The following is a 22314-nucleotide window of genomic DNA, read 5'->3' as shown; positions in this document are numbered from 1 at the left end:
CTGTGAAATAATTTAAAAATGGTGGGTGAGCGTGGTTAGAGCAGAAGAATGACCACTGGCAATTGCCTAAGAATGTGATTATTGTAACAGTTAGGATTGGAGGGGTTGTCTCCTTTCTGAAGTTGGCAGATTTAAATTCCTGTGCCTGCTCCAGTCCAGTTGTTTGAAAATGTCCAATGTGATCTTTCGTGTCCACTTGTGAAGGCAGCACGTTTAATGTCTCATCTTAAAGATGGAACTTGCCAGTTCCACCAATGTCCCACTGGAGAGTCAGCTGGAATTGTTGAGCTCCTGTCACTGTAAAAGGACAAACCCATTATCTCATGATTTCTCTCTTGTAACTCAATGACCCTTGAAGAGATCATCTCCTCTCTAAATCTTGCTCCTTGTTCCTTTCCAAGTTTCAATTGCTCTTACTTTAGCATCGATGGTTTCAACTGTTAAGGCTCTTAACTCCAACTCACCTCCTATTCATCTGCATTGCTACCTCCTTTTTGACTTTATGAAGCATGTTCGTTATGTTTGCTTCATCATAATTGTTTGGTGATCATCCCCTTGAATCAAGATCAATTGTGTAGGAAGGAACTGCAGATGCTGGTTTACATCGAAGATAGACAAAATGCGTGAGTAACTCAGCGGGACAGGCTCTCGAATGTTTTACTACATCAATGTGTTATTATTACACAATTGACTATAAATCATCCTATATCTAATTTTGTCTGCAGCAAAGATTACACTTTCCTATCAATGTACCTGTCCAAGTGTCAAGAAAATGGATAGGAGAGAATTAGAGGGATTGAGCCAAACACAGGCAAATGGGTCATCTTGGTCGACATGGACGAGTTGAGCCGTGGGGCCTGTTTCCGTGCTGTATTACTCTGATTCTATAACTCAAAAAGTAAGTTACTGGAAGAAAAAAGACTTGGGACAGGACAAGGATGTGCCGAGATGATAAAGTTTCTTTTTTTTTCTGGTTATGCATTAGAATAGATTATAAACACTTTATCATGTTCATTTGCAACCTTAATTTCTAGTATATTGCATTACACTGTTGTCCTTGCATATTAATAGAGATTAATTTAATTCTGTAGCACCTTCTGCAGTATAAAGAGGTGTTAAATTAAGCATATGACAGCCCCTGAATCATTGCTTAATAATGGATTGCACTTGGTCTCCTAGTGTATTTTTGCTCCGAGATGCAGTCCCTAGTACAACATTTTAATGTGTTAGGTTATGCAGTACAAAATGGACTTTGCAACAGATTATTAAATTATTCGTTGACTTTCAGCACACCTTTCTATCGCATCCAATGTGATCCCACCGCCAATTACTTCTTCCCATCTCCATCCCTTCCCACCTTCTGCAGAGACTGCATCCTCAGTAACTCCTTGGTTCACTTATCTCATTCCACCCAAATCACCCCCTCCTCAGGTACTTTTTTTCCCCTGACACCGTAGGAGGTGTAACACCTGTCCCTATACCTCCTCCCTCGCATCCAACCAGGGGCCCCAGCAGTCCATTCAGGAGACAGAGATTCACGTGGCCGCCTGTACATCGGCAAGACCAAGCACAGGCTCTGCGGCTGTTTCACCAAACACTTGCGCTTGGTCCGCTAACCATTTTAACTTCCCTTTCCATTCCCTTTCTGTTCTCTTCCATTACCAGAGTGAGGCCACACATTCACTGGAGGAACTAAACCTCATATTCCACCTGGCTCCAATGGTATGACCATTGAATTCTCCAATTTTAGATTACATCTAACAACCCCTGCTACCCCTCCCCCTTTCTCACCCACACCACCCTTTCTCCCCACACCTCTCCCCTGTGCTCCACCTAGACTTGCACCTATTCCTCCCCTCCTGCATTCCTTCTTCTGGCCACACAATTTGCAATTGTTCAGTCCATCTGCCTTACACCACCAGCTTTGGCCTTTGTTCCAGCCATCTGTCCATCAACACCCCCCATCGCCTGTGTCCACCTATTACCTGCCATGCTTTATCCTGCCTCTCCTAACTATCTTCTCCCTCCTCCCCTTCAATCAGTCTGAAGAAGGGTCCCGACCCGAAAGTTTACCTACCACATACTACCCCCTGGTTAAATCCCTCCCCACCTACGTCCAAGACACCTCACACGCTCTCCATCTCCTGGATAACTTCCGGTTCCCAGGCCCCCACTCCCTCATTTTCACCATGGATGTCCAGTCACTCTACACTTCCATCCCCCACAAGGATGGTCTCGAAGCCCTCCGTTTCTTCCTCGACCGTAGAACCAGCCAATCCCCATCGACCAACACTCTCCTCCGCCTAGCAGAGCTGGTTCTTACCCTCAACAACTTCTCCTTTGACTCCTCCCACTTCCTCCAAACCAGAGGCGTAGCTATGGGCACTCGCATGGGCCCTAGCTACGCCTGCCTCTTTGTCGGGTACGTCGAACAATCCCTGTTCCAGACGTACACTGGCCCCATCCCCGAACTCTACCTTCGCTACATCGACGACTGCATTGGTGCTACCTCTTGCACCCATGCAGAACTCACTGACTTCATACACTTCACCTCCAATTTCCATCCTGCCCTTAAATATACCTGGACTATCTCTGACATCTCCCTCCCGTTTCTGGACCTCACCATCTCCATCACAGGAGAAAAACTAGTGACGGACATTTACTACAAGCCCACCGACTCGCACAGCTATCTGGACTACACTTCTTCCCACCCGGTCCCCTGCAAAAAGTCTATCCCCTACTCCCAATTCCTCCGTCTACACCGCATCTGCACCCGGGATGAGGTGTTTCAGACTAGGGCTTCCGAGATGTCCTCGTTCTTCAGAAAACGGGGCTTCCCCTCCTCCATTATAGATGAGGCTCTCACTAGGGTCTCTTCTACATCCCGCAGCTCCGCTCTTGCTCCCCCTCCCCCCACTCGCAACAAGGACAGGATCCCCCTCGTTCTCACCTTCCACCCCACCAGCCAGCGGATCCAACATATCATCCACCAACATTTCCGTCACCTACAACAGCACCCCACCACTGGCCATATCTTCCCATCCCCTCCCCTCTCTGCGTTCCGCAGAGACCGTTCCCTCCGCAACTCCCTGGTCCACTCGTCCCTTCCTACCCAAACCACCCTAACCCCGGGCACTTTCCCTTGCAACCGCACGAGATGCAACACCTACCTGTCCCTTTACCTCCCCCCTCAACTCCATCAAAGGACCCAAACAGTCTTTCCAGGTGAGACAGAGGTTCACCTGCACCTCCTCCAACCTCATCTATTGCATCCGCTGCTCTAGATGTCAACTTATTTATATCGGCGAAACCAAGCGCAGGCTCGGCGATCGCTTCGCTGAACACCTGCGCTCGGTCCGCATTAACGCAACTGATCTCCCGGTGGCCCAGCACTTTAACTCCCCCTCCCATTCCCAGTCTTACCTCTCTGTCATGGGCCTCCTCCAGTGCCATAGTGAGGCCCGCCGGAAATTGGAGGAGCAGCACCTCATATTTCGCCTGGGCAGTTTGCGGCCCGGTGGTATGAACGTCGACTTCTCCAACTTCAGATAGCTCCTCTGTCCCTCCCTTCCCCTCCTTCTTCCCAGATCTCCCTCCATCTTTCTGTCTCCACCTATATCCTTCCTTTGTCCCACCCCCGACATCAGTCTGAAGAAGGGTCTCGACCCGAAACGTCACCCATTCCTTCTCTCCCGAGATGCTGCCTGACCTGCTGAGTTACTCCAGCATTTTGTGAATAAATCGATTTGTACCAGCATCTGCAGTTATTTACTTATACTACAGAGATGCTGCTTGACTCGCTGAGTTACTCCAGCACTTTGTGTCCTTTTATCAATATTACCAAGGTGATATCTTATAAATATTACCAGCAATTTGTCCTGGACCAGCCACATCGAAGCAATGGCCAAGAAAGCACAACAGCGCCTCTACTTCCTTAAAAGGCTTCGGAACATTTGCATGTTCCTAACAATCCTCACCAACCTCTACAGATGCTCTGTAGAAATAATTTTATTGGGATGTATCACAGCATAGTTTGGGAACATCTCCATCCAAGACCGCAAGAAATTACAGAGAGTTGTGGATGTAGCCCAGATCATCACGCAAACCAACCTCCAGTCCATGGATTACATCTACACTTCACTCTGCTTTGGTAAGGCTACCAGCATGATCAAGGACCAGTCTCATCCCAGTCACTCCCTCTTCTCCCCTCTCCCATCGGGTAAGTGGTACAGAAGTGTGAAAACGCATACCTCCAGATTCAGGGTTAGTTTCTTCCCAGTTATTGCCAGGCAACTGAACCTTCCTCTTGCCAGTTTGAGTGCGGTCCTAACATCCCATCATACCTCAGAGTCTGAGGTACGAGGGTAAACTAGCCAATAATATAAAGGAGGATAGCAAAAGTTTTTTTAGGTACGTGAAGAGGAAAAAAATAGTCAAGGCAAATGTGGGTCCCTTGAAGACAGAAGCTGGGGAATTTATTATGGGGAACAAAGAAATGGCAGACGAGTTAAACCGTTACTTTGGATCTGTCTTCACTGAGGAAGATACACACAATCTCTCAAATGTTCTAGGGGCCGGAGAACCTAGGGTGATGGAGGAACTGAAGGAAATCCACATTAGGCAGGAAATGGTTTTGGGTAGACTGATGGGACTGAAGGCTGATAAATCCCCAGGGCCTGATGGTCTGCATCCCAGGGTACTTAAGGAGGTGGCTCTAGAAATAGTGGAAGCATTGGAGATCATTTTTCAATGTTCTATAGATTCAGGATCTGTTCCTGTGGATTGGAGGATAGCAAATGTTATCCCACTTTTTAAGAAAGGAGGGAGAGAGAAAACGGGTAATTATAGACCAGTTAGTCTGACATCAGTGGTGGGGAAGATGCTGGAGTCAATTATAAAAGACGAAATTGCTGAGCATTTGGATAGCAGTAACAGGATCATTCCGAGTCAGCATGGATTTACGAAGGGGAAATCATGCTTGACAAATCTACTGGAATTTTTTGAGGATGTAACTAGGAAAATTGACAGGGGAGAGTCAGTGGATGTGGTGTACCTCGACTTTCAGAAAGCCTTCGACAAGGTCCCACATAGGAGATTAGTGGGCAAAATTAGAGCACATGGTATTGGGGGTAGGGTACTGACATGGATAGAAAATTGGTTGACAGACAGAAAGCAAAGCGTGGGGATAAATGGGTCCCTTTCGGAATGGCAGGCAGTGACCAGTGGGGTACCGCAAGGTTCGGTGCTGGGACCCCAGCTATTTACGATATACATTAATGACTTAGATGAAGGGATTAAAAGTACGATTAGCAAATTTGCAGATGATACTAAGCTGGGGGGTAGTGTGAATTGTGAGGAAGATGCAATAAGGCTGCAGGGTGACTTGGACAGGTTGTGTGAGTGGGCGGATACATGGCAGATGCAGTTTAATGTAGATAAGTGTGAGGTTATTCACTTTGGAAGTAAGAATAGAAAGGCAGATTATTATCTGAATGGTGTCAAGTTAGGAAGAGGGGATGTTCAACAAGATATGGGTGTCCTAGTGCATCAGTCACTGAAAGGAAGCATGCAGGCAGTGAAGAAAGCCAATGGAATGTTGGCCTTCATAACAAGAGGAGTTGAGTATAGGAGCAAAGAGGTCCTTCTACAGTTGTACCGGGCCCTGGTGAGACCGCACCTGGAGTACTGTGTGCAGTTTTGGTCTCCAAATTTGAGGAAGGATATTCTTGCTATTGAGGGCGTGCAGCGTAGGTTCACTAGGTTAATTCCCGGAATGGCGGGACTGTCGTATGTTGAAAGGCTGGAGCAATTAGGCTTGTATACACTGGAATTTAGAAGGATGAGGGGGGATCTTATTGAAACATATAAGACAATTAGGGGATTGGACACATTAGAGGCAGGAAACATGTTCCCAATGTTTGGGGAGTCCAGAACAAGGGGCCACAGTTTAAGAATAAGGGGTAGGCCATTTAGAACGGAGATGAGGAAGAACTTTTTCAGTCAGAGAGTGGTGAAGGTGTGGAATTCTCTGCCTCAGAAGACAGTGGAGGCCAGTTCGTTGGATGCTTTCAAGAGAGAGCTGGATAGAGCTCTTAAGGATAGCGGAGTGAGGGGGTATGGGGAGAAGGCAGGAACGGGGTACTGATTGAGAGTAATCAGCCATGATCGCATTGAATGGCGGTGCTGGCTCGAAGGGCTGAATGGCCTACTCCTGCACCTATTGTCTATTGTCATTGGATATTTTTGAACGATCTTTAATTGGGCTTTATCTTGCATTAAATGATATACCCTTTATCCTGTATCGGTACACTGTGGACAGCTTGATTGTAATCATGTATAATCTTTTCGTTGACTGGATAGCAGGCAGCAAAAAACTTTTCACTGGACCTGGATCAGCACGTGACAATAATAAACTAAACTAAACAAAGATATTGTGTAAACCAGCATCCGCGGTTCCTTGTTTCTATTTTTTTCATCCTTGATACAGACATCAATTAACTAAGAAATATGCATATTGTAACTTTTCTCCACCTTGGAGTCTGAGAAATACTTTAAAACTGGCAGGCATGGAAATCTGGAAACAAAAACAAAACGTATGGTACAATGGGTTGTCATTAAAACTTGCCCGTTTCAGATCTGTCCATTAGTAAGGAAACCTGCAGTCATTTCCCAGTAAGGCTTGTATGTACTTCGGAATCATGGTTGATTTTTATTTCACCCGATCAAAGCACACCCATCAATGTACCGTAAGAAAATAACTGCAGATGCTGGTACAAATCGAAGGTATTTATTCACAAAATGCTGGAGTAGCTCAGCAGGTCAGGCAGCATCTCAGGAGAGAAGGAATAGGTGACATTTCGGGTCGAGACCCTTCTTCAGACTGATGTCAGGTGGGCGGGACAAAGGAAGGATATAGGTGGAGACAGGAAGATAGAGGGAGAACTGGGAAGGGGGAGGGGAAGAGAGGGACAGAGGAACTATCTAAAGTTGGAGAAGTCAATGTTCAAGCAAGCTGCCCAAGCGAAATATGAGGTGCTGTTCCTCCAATTTCCGGTGGGCCTCACTATGGCACTGGAGGAGGCCCATGACAGAAAGGTCAGACTGGGAGTGGGAGGGGAAGTTGAAGTGCTCAGCCACCGGGAGATCAGGTTGGTCGAGGCGGACTGAGCGAAGATGTTGAGCGAAACGATTGCCGAGCCTGCGTTTGGTTTTGCCGATGTAAATAAGTTGACATCTAGAGCAGCGGATACAATAAATGAGGTTGGAGGAGGTGCAGGTGAACCTTTGTCTCACCTGGAAAGACTGTTTGGGTCCTTGGATGGAGTGGAGGGGGGGAGGGGGGGGGGGGGGGGGGGGGGTAAAGGGACAGGTGTTGCATCTCCTGTGGTTGCAGGGGAAAGTGCCCGGGGATGGGGTGGTTTGGGCAATGTACTCATTTACTTCCAACCCTTTCAGGAAATGAATGAATGAGTGACATCACCGCTCAAGAATAAATAAAAATAATGTCAGCTCATTTAAATACAAGAACGTTTCTCAAAAGCAAGAAAATATGTGTCTTGGTGATCTATCTGTGATGTCTGAGGGACTATTGGCTTGGACGCTCATAATACTCCTTTGTTTTTCATCAGTAGTTCTATTAGATAAATATGCTACGACCTGAGAAAGGAGCCTTGGCTTTAATCTTTAGCAAAGTGCATTTTCTCAGCACTATTTTGAAATGCCAGCCTTTGTTCAAAGGTGTAAGATACGAACCCTTGATTTTCTGACACAGTGGAAAGACAGCTACTATCAACTCAAGAATGGCATTCAGCGTTTACTTTATTGTATCAAAAAACAGCTGGTAAACCACGGCATAGGTTCTTGAACATATTACGTATGGATTGCAGTTTTTTTTTGCCAATTTGATGTTGATGCATAACTGGAAGTATAACTCTTTAACGAACAGCAGTGCTGTTGAATGTACTGTCCCGATTTGGCTGTTGGCCAATACTTTTTTGTTTTGTCTCATAAGCACCATAGGGAGGTATCATTTCTAAATGAATGGCCTGTTACCAAACCTTGTTAATTTATACAATGAGCAGACTAGAAAGGAAAATCAAATTACTTTATTTTTGAAGTTGTTTTTGACCCAAAGCACTTTATATTTCCATTAACATTTGGGATGAAATCAAATGGATGCACTAAAAATAGCAAATTAATTCACTCAGTGAAGCAAACCAACGTAATAGATGTTTCTTCTACATTTAAAGAATACATTTAGCAGTACACTTGAAACTTACTCGTGTTGGAAATTAAGCATATTGTAAAGGCTGGTATCATAAATTTTGTTCTTCTTTCTGAAATCGAGCAGTTTACACCAAATAGCAGTGAATACAAAATTGCGACATAAGAAATTCAGGTTTTCCTGTTTGTTCTCTAGCTGGAATTTCTCAATTTTCTCCTGTCATGCAACTTGTGTTGTTTGACTGCATGGCACTTCCATGAACCCACTCTTTGGTTTCATACCTAAGATAGACACAAAATGCTGGAGTAACTCAGCGGGTCAGGCAACATCTCTGGAGAAAATGGTTCGTTGATGTTTTGGGGCGGAACCCTTCTAACTGATTGTAGTAGAGAGAAAAAAAACTGGAAGCGAATAGAGGCAGGACCAATTACGCCAGCATCAGATGACCTCAGGCTAGGGGGTGCCCTGATATGCAAATTATTGAATAGAGACAGGTGTGAGCCCAAGAGGGATGCATAGTAAGAAAATTGCACGTCACATCACAGCAACTGGTATTGTCTGTGTACCTATTTTTGTGCAGAGCTGGTTGCTGTCTGTGCTCCTTTCACCTCACTTTTACTGTTCTCTTCCAGCTTCCAGTGCTAATGAAAGCAACATCGGATGATGAAGTACCATGTCCGGGGTATCTTTTTGTGGAAATTGCCAGTATCCTTACATGATTTGTATAGGATTTATGTAATTAATTGAGAGGCACAGAGTAGTTAATTGAATGCTGTAGTTTTTACATTGCATTAATGCAATGCAGATTTGATTGTTAAAGCTTGCAGCTTATATTTTTATTGTGTAATTTAAGAATGAATAATCATGAATAATGTAAGCCTATGAAATGTTGCAGTACAATTTGGGAATCTTTCATTTTGCATGCTAATGATTGTACATGTAAGTAAAGCAATGGTGTGCACTCGTGAATACTCAATTTAATTATACAGTAATTTTATAAGTTCCAGCATTTCAAGAGCTCATTTTAAGCATGTTTCATTTACAATTGAAGCTGAACATGTTTACTAATTGTGAAACTAATTAGGTTTATGTGGTAATAAAGTTTTGTTTAGTTTGCATTAGTATTCTGAGAGGCAGAATACTCTCTAATTTAAATTAACAGAGCGTTTTCATGTAGACTATGATCTGGAAACTAAACCAAAGACAACTTGTCAGTGTTTGATGATGAACAAGAGCTGTAGCATCAAGATACAGGAAATGCATTATCATGTTTGTGAAAAGAGTGGAGGTGATTGGAAAATGGTCACCAAATTTGTATTTTCATGAAGTCTGTTCCATAAGCGGAAAATACTGGATCAGAAATTCTAGATCAGTAAACTTAAGAAATAGTAACTAATTGTTTTTTTGTAAGTGATCACATCACTGTAGATCTAGAGATGCTAGAGAATCAAAAGAAAGGAGACTGATTTAAAATATATTCTTCCTGAGATCCTCAATATGCGTTCACTTCCCTGCTCCCCTTTTAGATCTTTGTACCTTCCCCTGGAAATTCAGATTAGTTTTTGTAATATTTATTACACTTGCATGTAATGTTCTGCTTACCTTCCCTCTTCCATTATTCAGCTTCATAGTTCTAGTCTCATGTATGTATGCTTTTTACCCATCTTCCTTATTTTCATGTTAATCATCACCGATAAGGCCTGTAGGTGTGTATGAGTGTTTTCCTGCATAAACTGTAAATTACTTCTGCATATGCAGACTTTTATTGCACATCAGGTCTTCAGTGTATTCCAATTTCTTGTTGACATCATGGTATTTTCTGGCCTGAGGGCACATGGATATGTGGGGAATGGAGTGTAATGGATTATGTGCAGTCAGATAAGAGTTGATTTTTGCGTCATGTTCAGCACGGGCATTGTGGGACGAAGGGCCTATTCCTGTGCTATTCTATGTTTAACTCAAATGCTGTCCCGTTGAAGATAATTTCATCTCATTCCAGCTCCCTGCAACTTTCTTCCTAAACCCGTTACTCACTTATTTCTACATTTCACATCTTTATCACCCCTCTTAAATTTCCCCTTCTAGTTTGGTGTTTCTGTTGCTTTCATATCTTTGTAAAATGTCCTTTGGTAATAAATGTGGGAGGCATAATGGTTTTAACAATAACTAAAAGAGGTGGGTTTGTGGGTTTTCTCCGGGTGCTCCGGTTTCCTCCCATATTCTAAAGACCTACAGGTTTGTAGGTTAAATCAGCTTTGTAAATTGTCCCTAAAGCGCAGGGTAGAACTAGTGTTCGGGGTGATTGTTGGTCAGCACTGACTTGGTAGACCGAAGGGCCTGTTTCCACAATGTATCTCTAAACTAAACTAAACTAAGCTAAATAAACCTAAATCTATGCAGTACAATTATCAAGCAATGATTGGGGCTGTTCATCTAAATCTGTTATCTAGTAGATCGCTTTTGTTTGTGTATGAAAACAATAACCACTCGTATGTTGACAGTGAAAGTGGAATGTTTTCCTTTTTTTCCATAACTGAATGGAACTACAGAGATTTCTCATGAATCTGTCGGCACTTGTCAGTGCCTACTCGAGTTCCTGCTGGAGCGACTGCAGAGCAATTCCTGTAATGTCAAACTGAAGGTTGGTGGTGTTTTCTTTTGAGTTCATGTATTCTTTGTCCAGTATAGATCAAACAGAGTTGCAAGGTTCTTAATCCTCTGAAAAACTTGCTCGCCTTCACTGATTTGGAAAACACTGCTGGTTTCTGGAAATGTTGTGCAACAACATGCTGACAAAAATGGGATGATTGGGAGACGTGGGTGATGCGCATGATGGTTACACCACTCCATCAGCAGATCCCTTGGATCACTGGAGTAGAGACCCAAGAGAATGTCAGTACATCAGTTTGATGTGGTTTCTTAAGATACCAGCCTCCTTGGTGCCACAACTGCCTCCTTGCACTTGCCTGTCACCAACACAAATCACTACCACTCACAGAAGGGCTGTTAGCGATAATTCAGTAAGGCCAGTTATAGTTTCTGACATTAAAAGTCAATAGTCTTCCTCCATGTGCGTTGCAGTAATTGAATAGGGACTCTTGGGCACGCAAAGGCATGAATAGCAAAGTAACAAAGAGAATTAGCTAATTCTGTATGATGTTTGACATACCGTGCTTTATAAATTTAGTTGTGAAATGTTAATTTTATGTAGGCTTTTATTTTGCCATTGTGTCCAAAAGGGTGCTGTGACAGCCACAACAGGAAGCTAAGATCAAGACTTTATAAATTGGGAACTGGGGGTTGACTTTAAATGTTGTGCAATTGTTTAAGTTGGTTATGTCTAATTAGTCTCAAATGTTGGGAGCTCAAGAGTCCATCAATTTGCATTGGATCTAGAGTCCCAAATGACCAAACCGTGGAAGGATGTCACATTTCTTTCCCTGTAAAATGACAGTTAACCAAATAGGTTTTTATGATAATCTAATAGCTTTGATAATTTCCTGACCTCATTATGATGCAAGCTGTTCATTCATATTGATTTAATAATTGAAGAATTTAAATTCCTCAGCTGCTGTAATGGGATATGAGCTGTTGGCACTGGATCACTGGACCTCTGAATTACTACTCCTGTATCATAGGAGTTCCCCAATACAGCAGCTGTGCTCTTCTCAGGCCATATCAATAACACTTCATTAACTGCATATGCAAACATTCCTATGTACAAAATAATACCTGTTGAGTGTTTCCAAAATTTTCTGTTTTTATTTCTGATATTCAGCATCTCTAGTTTTTTTTAACTTTTCAGTAATCAAAATACACTTGATATATTAGAAATAATGAACTGCAGATGCTGGTTTACCAAGGAAAGACACAATGCTAAAGCAACTCAGAGGGTCAGGCACCATCGCTGGAGAACGTGGTTAGGTGACGTTTCGGACCAGGACCTTTCTTCGAACTCATTTCATCAGTCTGAAGACGGGTCCCGACCCAAATACCCTGTCATGATGCTACAGCAACCCAGTGGGTCAGGCAGCATCCTGGGAGAACATGGATAGGTGACTTTTTGGGTAGGGACATTTCTTTAGACCGATGAGATCAGTTTGAAGAAGGGTTCCAACCCGAAATGTCACCTATCCATGTTCTCCAGGGATGCTGCCTGACTCGCTGATTTGCTCCAGCATTTTCTGTCTTCACTTGATATATTATCTGTTTTCTAATGCTGTTGCTTATCTGTTAATTTTAAATTATGCAGTATGTTCTCTGTTGTCCTTGGGCCAGCTAATCTAAATCATATTTTCCCTTCTGAATAATATAGAAGGTTGTCTTAAGTGCATTCTAAAATTTCAATAATTGCTCACAACATTATTGTTATAATTTAGCTGGTTTACAAAAGGGGACTACCTTTTAGTCCTATTTTTATATTAAAACACTGCTAAAACAGAAATAAATATTTGTTTATTAGCAAAATTAGTTCAGGTCTTTAAGTTCCAATTAACACTTTGCAATTTCTTTCCTTGGTTACCAGACCAATATAATTTAATAACCATTGGTAAATAAATGAAAAATGGAAGTTTTGCCTGATTTTATTTGCTGAATAATTTTAATGTTTTTGTTTCAAATCATCAAGTCTGTAAGGACTCAAAATGTATCACCTATCTGAGAAATCTCATCATTTATCTGATTCCTGAAGATTAGATAGAGTATCCATCCATGGGTAAAATATTTGTATTTATCTGCCGCCAGAGAAAAATGAACCATGTGATTGTATTCTGTAAGACTGCAACGTTGTGCAACAGAACTATTGTTCCATCTTTGTGCTTATTGATAGGTCCTCAAAATATTGCAGTATGTCTGCGGGCATAGTTCACCTCAGTTTACACTGGAGCTTCGGAGGAACGCCACTCTTATTCAAGAAGTAACAGGTAGGAGTAGGAAATTAAAATGGAAACTTTTTAAGATATCATTCTGCTGTCTCTAACGGAGCGTCAATTACAGCTTTTGTATGTAAAATGGACGAAGGCAGAATAACTGCTCGTAATTTCATAGAGTGTATAACATTCGGAGAATCCATTTCCATCGTTGTCTGTCCCTACCAATGTGAAAGTTCCACCCAATATTTCAAATTTAATTGCTGATGCTCCAATAAATATCTGTTAAGCACTTTTCACCACATTTGCATTTCACCATGTGATGAGTATAGAGAAACCTACAGTTAAAGGTTTTCCTGTAGATGGGGCATCTTAGCTGGCATGGACAAATTGGACCGAAGGGCCTGTTTGCGTGCTGTATGTTGGAAGGTGAGTAATGACCATTGGAAAATGTTGCCTATTATTTTGTAAAGATATTTTACTTGCATTGAGACTGTCCCAAACCCTGCTTAAAAGAGAATAGACCAGGTTTAAAGTTTTGATTATTTTGAATATTTTCTGTATATTGGCATTAGCGTTGATAAATTTGATTATATAAGTGGAACTTAAGCCTTCTGATTGGGGAAAATAATCCGAAAAACGTCCATTCCATTCAGACTTTGTGTTAATTATACTCGTACATTAAATTATGAAAATTCCAGCAGCAGTAGCTGTGTTTGCCATGGAAAAGGGTACACTCACTTAGTAGTGTCTCATCTGGACAAATGATGGAGTAATCCTCACTATCAACTCCATGAAGTCTCAGAGTATGAAAACTTCCACCACCCTTTGCTGATGAATAAAGTACTTCTTCATACTGAACAACAGTTGAAAGAAGTGCTGAAAGTGGCAGGAGCACTGAGTGTACTCTGGGAGGTGGGCTTCAATGTCCATGATTGGGATTGAATTGACAGGGCCATCGGTAACTGAGTTGGCTAAATCTAGATGGATGCAGTTGCCAGACTGGATCTACAGCATATGATGAGCAAACTATTAGAAACTTGACATGTGTTTACTAATTTACTTGTTGCAGATGGATCCTCCATGATGGTTTTACTATGAGTGAACATCACTCCTGTAGATCCATCTCAAATGAGGTCGATATTATGTTACACCACTGTTAAGGCACAGGCAAGAGCGTTGAATAGAATGACTATGGCACCATTCAACATCATAATACAGAACAAAGATTTCTATTAAAAACTAATAATAATAATAATAATAATGCATTACATTTATATAGCGCTTTTCAAACACTCAAAGACGTTTTACAGGGATTTCTAGAACATAGAGAAGTGAATAAATAGATAAATAAGTAAACGAACAGAGAAAGGAGACAGAAGGTGAGGTGACCTTCAGTGGTTGAAGGCAGTGCTGAAGAGGTGAGACTTCAGTGATGTTTTGAATGTGGTGAGTGAGGAGGAGTCTCTGACGGTTTGGGGTAGTGAGTTCCATAGGGTGGGAGCAGCGATGGAGAAAGCCCTGTCCCCCCAGGATCTGAGTTTGGTCCGGATGGGGAGGGACAGGAGATTGGCAGCAGCAGAGCGGAGGGTGCAGGTGGGAGTGTGCCTGTGGAGGAGGTCAGTCAGGTAGGATGGGGCCAGGTTATGGAGGGCTTTGTAGGTTATGAGGAGGATTTTGTACTGGATTCTCTGGGGGATGGGGAGCCAGTGGAGTTTGTAAAGGACGGGGGTGATATGGTCACAAATCGGGGAGTGGGTGAGTAGACGGGCAGCGGAGTTTTGAATGTATTGAAGTTTACTGATGATTTTTGAGGGTGAGCCATAGAGGAGGCTGTTGCAGTAGTCCAGACGGGAGGTGATGAAGACGTGGATGAGGGTTTCTGCAGCTGTGAAGGAGAGGGATGGACGGAGACGGGCAATGTTTTTGAGGTGCAAGAAGGCTGTCTTTGTGATGTGTTTGATGTGTTTGTCGAAGGAGAGGGTTTGATCAAAGATGATTCCAAGATTCCGGATGTGAGGGGAGGTGGATACTGGGAGACCATCAATATTGAGGATGAAGTTTTGGGTGGATTTGGTGAGAGTTTTTGGACCAATGATGATGATTTCAGATTTGTTGCAGTTGAGTTTGAGGAAATTTGATTGAAGCCAAGATTTTATTTCAGTGATGCAGTTTGTCAGTGTAGAGTGTGTGGTGGTGGAGATTGACTTGGTGGAGATGAGGAGCTGGATATCATCGGCGAAGCAGTGGAAGTTGAGACCATGACGGCGGATTAATTGACCAAGGGGGAACAGGTAGAGGATGAAGAGGAGGGGGCCAAGGACTGAGCCTTGGGGGACACCTTGGGGGAGGGGAGCGGTGGGGGATTTACAGTTGTTAATGGAGATGAACTGGTGCCTGTCAGAGAGATAAGATTTGAACCAGGATAGGGCTGTGCCGGTGATGTTAAAGGAGGTTTAATAACAACAATAACTAGATGGAGACACAAGGATCTGCAGATGCTAGTTTACCAAAAAATACAAAGTGCTGGAGTAACTTAGCCATGTCAGGCAGCATCTCAGGAGAATAAGAGCAGGCAACATTTTGGGTCGGGATCCTTCTTCAGACTGGGCCTGAAGAAGTTCCTGACCCCAAATGTCACCTATCCGTGTTCTCCGGAGTTGTTGCCTGATCCTCTGAATAAGTAAAGCCAAGTTGTTTCAGTACATTTATACTACTGATATCTACCTAATAATGGAAAATTTCCCAGGTATGATCAGTCTACAAAAAATAGAATAATTACTACTATTTTTAAATCGATAAGCGATGGAAGGTGTCATTGATCACTTTTTGAAACCATATTGACATCACCTGTTCATGATGTTGAGTAGAGATTTTATCACTCCTTTGGTACAAAGGAGATTTGACACACAAAGGGAGATGGTTGACGATTTAATAGATAGGATGTCAAGCAGTTCTTCAAGGCAGCATCCTGAATCCACCCACTTTCAACAGTTGATCTTCCTTAATTAAAATGGAAATCTTTAGTGATGATCACATGATCTTTAATTCTACTCGCATCTCCTCAGAGCACAAGCCTTAAGTTTAATGTCTCCCATTGTTGTCTGAACTGACCAACATTTCAACCTGTATCTATATTCATTTTGAACCAACAGTCTGAATGAACAGCCTCTTGGCATTTACTCTGTCAGTCCCTCTCAGAATCCCGTAAGCCTCATTGAGTGCTCCTCTCACTCTACTATAACCTCCAGTAAATATGAACCATCTATATTCAGACTCTCCTCATAAGTCTTCCACTGATTATTAAGTTAATCGAAATGATTAGAGGAAGAAAAGGGGTTTGAGGAAAAAGCTGAAAATTTGCCAAAATTGAAACGTTGTACAGGTTGAACACCAGTTTTCCGGCAACTGATGATCGGAATCAGTTAGAATATCAGGGTGGATCACAATGTTTCGTACTCCCGTCAAAAGGGTCCAGTTCATTAGTTGTACACTGATAATATACTTCCAAAAAACATGCACAGGTTATGGAGAAGAGGACTTTTCCAATTTGCTTAATGTTAAAGTGAATACTTAGAAACGCAGTGTTTGTCTAATTAAAATGAATGAGCATTAGTTAGTGTGACATTTAACGAGCAGTCCGCATAATGAAGTCTGCCCATTAATGATCAGTAATTTGCAAACATTTTATAAGTGTAAGTTTACGATTAGTGGCAACTGGGCAGATATATTGGCAAATTTAGAGCGGATCATGAGAATTTGATAGATATTATTAGTGTTGCCGAGATTAGGGATGCTTTCATTGTTTTTCTAAAGTATATATGGCTGCTGGCCCAGACGATGTAATGCTCAACAAGGTCAGGAGAATAGATATTGAGATTTTTAGTACAATTTTATTCTGTGGGAAAATTCATTAATGATAGTGGACTGTCCTTATACCGAAATCTGAAGACTCAGTCAAACTGCTAACTGGAAGCCTATTTCCATCAGCTCCATTTTACTCGGGATTTTTACCAAGATTCTCACCAAAAGATTTACTGATCAAAAAGCTTTTTAGCAGTCATCCTGGGGATGCAATCAGAACACAGCAGTTTTAACTAATTTATTACGGGAGGCTAAATAGATTTGCAAAAAATCAGCTGTCAATTTGTAGATTTAACTAAAGCTTTTGATTCTGTGGGACATAAATTAATACTAAAAACTCTTTTCCTTGGGGGTCAGTGAACATTTTCTTGACCTTGTCATGGATCTCTATTTAAATTCAACTATAGCGATCAAAAGCAGCAAAACTGAACTCATTCCTATTTAAAAGGAGGATACAACAGGGTGACCCACTCTACCTTAAAAAGTTTGAAAGCTTCAATAGGGGCAGCGCGTTTCTCCCCAATTTTCAATATTGTTATGGACATTTTATTAAGTTCCTTAGGCAAGGAGGGATGTGGTTTTCATTTAGACAAAGGTGATGCAAGATGTACCATTATGGTCATTGTCATTAATGATGTCCTTGTGAATGAAGCTGACAAGGATATGGCTATAAATCATAAGATCTTCGAGAGGTTTTGTTTGAAAATTGGATTAGAAATAAATGTCAAGGAGATGACTGGCTTGTATATAATTACCAAAAATAAGCCGTCTATAAATAAAGTGATGAATTACGTTTTATTGCCTCTGGTTCCTTTTTGGAATATCATGATGCCTGAGTAGACCCCTGGATTGGTATAATGTGTGATATTTGGAATGAGAAATTAAGGTATTAATCTTCAAGAAATGTTCAAAACTAGTTTGAAAGTCACCCAAAAAGTCATAACTTTAATAGTGTATATGATTCCTGTTTTATTATACATTGATTTTTATGTGAGAATTTGCAAAATAGGTTATATTCCTAATATTTCAATTAATTTTAATAATTGTGAAGTTCTTACATTTAGCTACTTAAATGTACGACAGTATCCCGTGTTTGAGAGCACAAACTTGGAGTGTCCCCAAAATAGAAGTACAGATTCACAGTACAATAATTAGGAAGTTACAAAGGTTTTATTTTACAGATTCGCAATAATTTGGTCTGACCCTTTTGATTACATGAATATTACTCCAGAAAATGCCATTGGAGGGATTGAGAGTCTGAAATGTTTTGGGAATGGTGAGATAAAGGAATGGAACCTAATTGCTGTTGATATTCTTGCACATATACTGACATGGACTGAGAAATTAGCAATTGAACAGAAAGCAAAGAGTGGGAATAAACTGATCCTTTTTGAGCTGTCAGGCTGTGACTATTGGGGTATCTCAGATATTAGTGCTTGGCTCCCAGCTCTTCCCCATTTATGCTAACCGATTGGCTGAGTGGATATTTCCAAGCTCGTTGATGGTACTGCATTAGGTGGGATTGTGAGTATGTTTTTAAGCAAGCTTCAAGTGAATCTGGGCATTTGAGTTAGGGGATAAGAAAATGACAGGTTGAATATTGTGTGAATCAATATCAAATGTGGAAAAATATCCAAGAATGGTGAATCTTTGGTGTCCTGTACCACAGAAGACTGGATATTCAGTTATTGTGTTCCTTCATCACAGTGATTGATAGATATCTTGATATTAAGGGACTGCTGGAAATGGCGATAAAAGTAGAGACTCATCTATCGTCTTCGTGTGTGGTAGAGTAGGCGAGAAGGGCCTGATGGTCAACTCAGATTATTATCTGAATGGTGTCAAGTTAGGAGGAGGGGGAGTTCAACGAGATCTGGGTGTCCTAGTGCATCAGTCAATGAAAGGAAGCATGCAGGTACAGCAGGCAGTGAAGAAAGCCAATGGAATGTTGGCCTTCATAACAAGAGGAGTTGAGTATAGGAGCAAAGAGGTCCTTCTACAGTTGTACCGGGCCCTGGTGAGACCGCACCTGGAGTACTGTGTGCAGTTTTGGTCTCCAAATTTGAGGAAGGATATTCTTGCTATGGAGGGCGTGCAGCGTAGGTTCACTAGGTTAATTCCCGGAATGGCGGGACTGTCGTATGTTGAAAGGCTGGAGCGATTGGGCTTGTATACACTGGAATTTAGAAGGATGAGGGGGGATCTTATTGAAACATATAAGATAATTAGGGGATTGGACACATTAGAGGCAGGAAACATGTTCCCAATGTTGGGGGAGTCCAGAACAAGGGGCCACAGTTTAAGAATAAGGGGTAGGCCATTTAGAACGGAGATGAGGAAGAACTTTTTCAGTCAGAGAGTGGTGAAGGTGTGGAATTCTCTGCCTCAGAAGGCAGTGGAGGCCAGTTCGTTGGATGCTTTCAAGAGAGAGCTGGATAGAGCTCTTAAGGATAGCGGAGTGAGGGGGTATGGGGAGAAGGCAGGAACGGGGTACTGATTGAGAGTGATCAGCCATGATCGCATTGAATGGCGGTGCTGGCTCGAAGGGCTGAATGGCCTACTCCTGCACCTATTGTCTATTGTCTACTCCAGTTTCATATGTTCTTATGTCTCTTGTGTGGACAATGATAAATTCTAATAAGTGCCAAGACGACTCAGTTTGTCGTCCTCTAGGATATAACTTGGGTTTGCTCAAGGTTGCAGTAGACGTCCTCTTTTGCCACATCCTTAGCCACTGGGGCTGAGTTGTAAGCACTGATAACTGTAGTATGCTAGTTCTATGTTAGAGTAAGCTGTAAGCTCATGAGACATTCACATTGCACAGCAGTTACTGAAATGAGTGTCTAATTCATTCTTGACTGAAACCTGCCCATCACTATGGCATTCCTCTTCCCATTTGTATTTCCAGAAGAAGATTACCCACCTCCTTGTGCTTTAGGCTATCAAACTCCTCTCCGTTGTGTATCGCTTGTGCTGTCTGTTCAAGCATCCAAGTTCTAGAGCACAATGGCAGATCAACATTTAAGTCATTGTTGGGACACCCATGAAGATCCAGACAATCTAGACTCAGCCCATTGTAGAACCGTAGCAGGTTTGCAGCATTGGAGGCCATTTAGGTCATGGTGCCCACACTGACTCTGTACTAAAGCAACCCATGGGTTCCATCACCCAGCTCCTTTGCTGTAGCTTTGCAATTTTTTTCTTCAGCATAGATTTATCCAATTCCCTCTTGAAGGTCCCAAAGGAACCTGCCTCCACCTACAGGTGGTGCATTCTAGATTCCAATCACACTCAGTACTACCTTCAAAACATTTTTATTCTTATCACTCTTAATTCTGTTTCCTTTTATTTTATATCCCATGACTTCTCCAACAATGGGAACCGTACTATTGTCTCACTATGTCAGGACCCCTTATTTTATTCACTTTCAAATCTCTCCTTGGCCTAATCCTCTCCACAGAAACCTGTCCCAGCCTCTCTATCCTTATAGTCCCTCAGCTAAGGAACCATTCCTGTGAATCTTTTCAGCACTCTCTCGTGTTTTCATTCTATTTATAATGAGGTGACCTAAATTGAACATGCTGCTTCAATTTAGGCTGGACCAGTCTTTTATTTAATAAAGGTTCAGCATAATTTCTCTGCTCTTATATTCAATAACTGATAAAGGTCAGAATTGTGTTTGCTTCTTCAACTAGCCCTGCCAGGAACCAAGTGTGAGATGCCTGCCGTTTCAGTAGGAACATCCTCACTGAATTACATCACATGCTCCAGGCATAATGGAGTCTCGTTCAGAGGCAGAGGCAGGATTTCAGTACTGCAAGCTTCATGTAGTGCAGTGTGCCAGATTTGCAGCCCTCCCCCAACTCCCCCATTGAAGCATGCAACAGGTCAACAGGGTGGTTCATGCTAACTATGTTCATGTTAATTAGCAGGCTGCTCAATGTTGGCATGCCATCTACAGTAGAGGGAACAGGCACAAATGAAACCCCAGCTCGTTTAAAAGGGGCTATGGAATTTAGCTGCCACAGTCTCAGAATACTGTGATTGTTTTGTAATGATTTCAGTATTTGGCACTGAAATATTTTTCTAGCTACTATAGTATAGTCCTGTACAACAATGTCAGTTCCTTTGTCTGGCTCGTTCATTGTACCTAGTTGCACCTTTCTTACACACAATGTTACTTCATGCGTCTGCTTGTTTTAATTGGGAAACGAGTTGAAATAAAGGTAAATTTGCAATTGAATGTTTACTTTAATCGAAAACCAAACTAACTCCTATCAGTGTTGACATTCGTAATGTTCTCATTCTTGGAATACCATTCATGCTCCTGTTTATTGTGTGTTGTGTAGCTTCTATTTATTAATGAATTGTCTTCTTCTGCAAGTTTTTAGTGGGCCTCCAGATCTGCTTCATGGAAATGCTTTATATCAAAGAGTTCGAACAACTGCAGAGGTACGTATTTGCGTTCCTAAAGCCAGGATAAATCAGTGTATTTTGTGAGTCATGTCAAGTCTTTCAAATTCATTGTGTTTGAAAATGATGGAATGTTAGTTGTTGAGTAATGTAATTTATGTTTTGAGGATGCACAGCAAAGGGGCCGCGTGATTCAAGCTGTCTTTTCCTTTGGCAGGATTTGGCAAATTTGTTATTCTCTGACATCTTGCCATATCAATCTTCTTGCACTTCATCTCCTTCCCGAGTGGGTCCACAATCAGGTAAAGCTTGTTGTTTATAACCTGGTGAGGTTTAAGATGCACAGATTAATTTGGCAATTCTCCTTTCTGATTCGTACAATAATGATCTTGTGCCGTCTCCATGAGCCACTTGCTTGTAATTCTGCAAATACATTTTAAAGCTGTGTCTTCATAATAATTTGCTTTATTGGGCTTTGTGGAAACTTGTTTATTAACTAGGTTAATATTGCTAAATGTTAACATCAGATACCGTGCTTTGAAGGTATAAAAGTATTGGTCTGAATATTAACACTTAAAACAGATTCTATTTTTGGCGCAGTCTGTTTGTGATAGTGTATTGTGATGTTTCTGAATTTTGTAATTATGAATGGAATCAATTGATTAAGCTAATAACTGGGACTATCTAATCTTTTTATTTAAAGAAGACATAATTTCTTTTAATTTCCAAAATGTTTTCCAATATTTAGTTGATTAAATACAGTAATTAAATTAAATGATGAGCTCACCACTGATGCATCTTAAGCAAACCGCTGTATGCATTAAAATTGTCTATGTGTCAAGGATCATGAGATCAAATTCTGGTTCACTTCAGCAGATAAGTGTTTATAACTATAATGCAAAGCAAAGATTATTCAAATTAACTTGAAAAATAAAATACTATTTT

General features: G+C 41.7%; 1 protein-coding gene across 3 annotated transcripts in view; it reads left to right on the top strand.

Annotated features, from left to right (window-relative positions):
- The window catches only part of tepsin (TEPSIN adaptor related protein complex 4 accessory protein), a 35550-nt gene that overhangs the window by 1834 nt on the left and 11402 nt on the right, over window positions 1–22314 (top strand). The window contains exons 2-7 of one of the 3 annotated variants that reach the window (XM_078401261.1): window positions 726–898; window positions 8857–8929; window positions 10774–10865; window positions 13053–13146; window positions 21341–21408; window positions 21587–21671. In XM_078401261.1, coding sequence (XP_078257387.1) covers window positions 8869–8929; window positions 10774–10865; window positions 13053–13146; window positions 21341–21408; window positions 21587–21671 — 400 coding nt within the window. In that variant the 5' untranslated portion in view covers window positions 726–898; window positions 8857–8868. Of the gene's footprint in view, window positions 1–725; window positions 899–8856; window positions 8930–10773; window positions 10866–13052; window positions 13147–13454; window positions 13522–21340; window positions 21409–21586; window positions 21672–22314 lie in introns of those variants that run through there. The other 2 variants (XM_078401259.1, XM_078401262.1) reach the window with 2 other exon arrangements.

The sequence above is a fragment of the Rhinoraja longicauda genome, chromosome 6 (assembly GCF_053455715.1).
Source record: "Rhinoraja longicauda isolate Sanriku21f chromosome 6, sRhiLon1.1, whole genome shotgun sequence".
Taxonomy (NCBI): Eukaryota; Metazoa; Chordata; class Chondrichthyes; order Rajiformes; family Arhynchobatidae; genus Rhinoraja; species Rhinoraja longicauda.
Note: the sequence above shows the minus strand (reverse complement) of the source record. Positions and strands in the feature narration are given on the sequence as shown.